At 32.6% G+C, this 2,565-nt stretch overlaps 1 protein-coding gene across 1 annotated transcript; it reads left to right on the forward strand.

Annotated features, from left to right (window-relative positions):
• Nucleotides 1-637: 637 nt before the first annotated feature.
• Nucleotides 638-862, forward strand: LOC109258397 (protein CEBPZOS-like). The gene has a single exon (XM_019435210.2). It carries the CDS (start codon nt 638-640, stop codon nt 845-847), a length of 210 nt encoding a protein of 69 aa, XP_019290755.1. The 3' UTR covers nt 848-862.
• The last annotated feature ends 1,703 nt before the right edge of the window (nt 863-2,565 follow it).

The following is a 2,565-nucleotide window of genomic DNA, read 5'->3' on the forward strand; positions in this document are numbered from 1 at the left end:
CACAGCTCAAGTATATAGAAAAGTATAAAGTATAGTATAATAAACATCTCAGAACTGGAAATTCAAAGTGCCAGCTCTTAACAACATTTTACTATGCCAATTTCAGAGGCTTTTCTTTTATTTATTTTTTTTTTATTTTTACTTTTCTTTCTTTTCCCTTTTTCTTTGTTATTTTTCAGAATTAAGGAAGATTTGTACTTCAAACCACAAGAAAATAAGGTCAGGAGTGACTTTCTTACCTTAAACAACCTGAAAACATTAAATGATAGGAAACAGCCACTTTCTGACATTGGTCAAAAGGCCATCAGCATTGGGCCCCTAGAATCACCTGTAAGTTCTGCCTAGAGGTTAATTGTTGGTCTAGTACAAACACATTTGACCTCTTCCTCCCTTGGGTACCCTTCTTTGATCTCATTTCTAGTCTTTTCTCTCCATCTCCACTATTCCAAACTTGTTTATTGACCCACAGAGATTTTTATATTTTTACTATGTACAGCCATTTAGTACTATATGGTATTGTTATATATGGCTTAAAGTTTTATAGAAATGGTATCAGATGTAAGTGTCTCGGGTACAGCATTATAAACAGCAATGCAGTTCTCCCTTGCTGCCCACTCACCTGCCTGTTGGTTACATGATGGCCCACACTGTGGAACCACTGGCCAAGAAGATCTTGAAAGGAGTTTTAGTAGTTGAATTTGTGGGTGTTTTTGGAGCATATTTTTTGTTTAATAAGATGGACACAAGCCAAGATGTCAGGCAAACAATGAGCAAGAAATTTCCCTTCATCTTGGAAGTGTATTACAAATCCGTTGAGCCTTCTGGAATGTATGGAGTCAGAGAATAAGATGAATAAAAATGGTTGAAAAGCAAAAATTAGCTGTTTGAGACCTTCATCGGGGAGAAGAAAGGTGAGCACACAGTACTGTAAACTCCTGGCCCCACAGAACAAAACAGGAACTTCTCTTGTGCTGTGGCTTACGGTCATTTTCCACCCACTATACAGATCGCCCGCTTTTGTTTGTTGCTTTCCTTCTGCATTTATTTATTTATTTATTTAGTTAGTTAGTTAGTTAACTATAATGTTTTTTTTTTTTTTAGTTTTTTAGTTTTTATTTAAATTCCAGTTAGTTAACAGAGTGTAATATTAGTTTCAAGAATTTAGTGATTCATTGCTTACATTTAATACCCATGGCTCATCACAAGAAGTGCCCTCTGAATCCCCATCACCTTTTTAACACATCCCCCAACCGACCTCCCCTCTACTAACCATCAGTTTGTTCTTTATACTTAAGAGTCTGTTTCCTTATTTGCCTCGCTTTTCTAACCGCCCCCATGAACATTTGTTGTTTCTTAAATTCCACATATGAATGAAATCATGTGGTATTTGTCTTTCTCTGACTTACTTTGCTTAGCATAATACTCTCCAGCTCTATCCACATCATTGCAAATGGCAAGATTTCATTCTGTTATGGCCGAATAATATTCCAGTGTGTGTGTGTGTGTATGTGTGTGTGTGTATATACATATATATATATATATATATATATATATACCACAATTTGTTTATCCATGCATTTATTATTCATACATTATATGTATGTATTATTCATACATTATATGTATATAAATACATATATATATATTTATATATATAGTATATAAATACAAATATATATATTTATATATATATATATACACATACCACAATTTGTTTATCCATTCATTTGGCTATTGTTGCTAATGCTGCTATAAACATCGGGGTGCATGTACCCCTTTGAATCTGTATTTTTGTATCCTTTGAGTAAATACTTAGTAGTGTAGTTGCTGGGTCATAGGGTAGCCCTAGTTTTAATTTTTTGAGGAACCTCCATACTGTTCTCCAGAGTGGCTGTACCAATTTGCATTCCTATGCATTTATTTTTAAAGGTTACTGGTTAACAAATAAAAGACTAGGACAAGAAAGGAAAAAAAAAGAAAGAAAGAAATATAATCATACTATAAACATGTATTTTGTTCAATTCTCTGTATTTAAGATTTTTTTTTCAGATTAATCCCAGAAACTCTGGTTTATTTCCTTTAGCTGCATATCTATTCCTGTTTTGATGGCCATTTAGCTCATATTTTATACAATGAGTGGATATTACTTCTACAAAAATCACAGAAGTTATTAGGAATGCTGAGTAGGGGTGAAAAATATTACACAATGAATTCAAAAAATACATTTGGCTGCAATATCTTATAGGAATTATATGATTTTGCCCCTAAAATGAAAATATCCATGGATAAGTTCTTCTTTTGTAGAGATGAACTCTGTTTAACTCGTAATAACTTAAAATTTTTCCATCTTTAATTTAAAAAAAGCTCTTTATCTTCTGAAATACTAAGAAGAATTTAAAAGAAAAAGCAAAAACCTATTTAGACTCTTTGTTATAAAAGTTTCCCAGGCAATCACACATCTGGCAAAAAGACAGTTTTAGCCTTTTTTAAAGGTCAACTGAATTTTAACGTATAATTCACCACCAAGTTGACAGAGCTACTTATTTTTTTGAATGCAAAAATAGG

The sequence above is a fragment of the Panthera pardus genome, unplaced genomic scaffold (genome assembly GCF_024362965.1).
Source record: "Panthera pardus isolate Hobbes unplaced genomic scaffold, ASM2436296v1 HiC_scaffold_16, whole genome shotgun sequence".
Taxonomy (NCBI): Eukaryota; Metazoa; Chordata; class Mammalia; order Carnivora; family Felidae; genus Panthera; species Panthera pardus.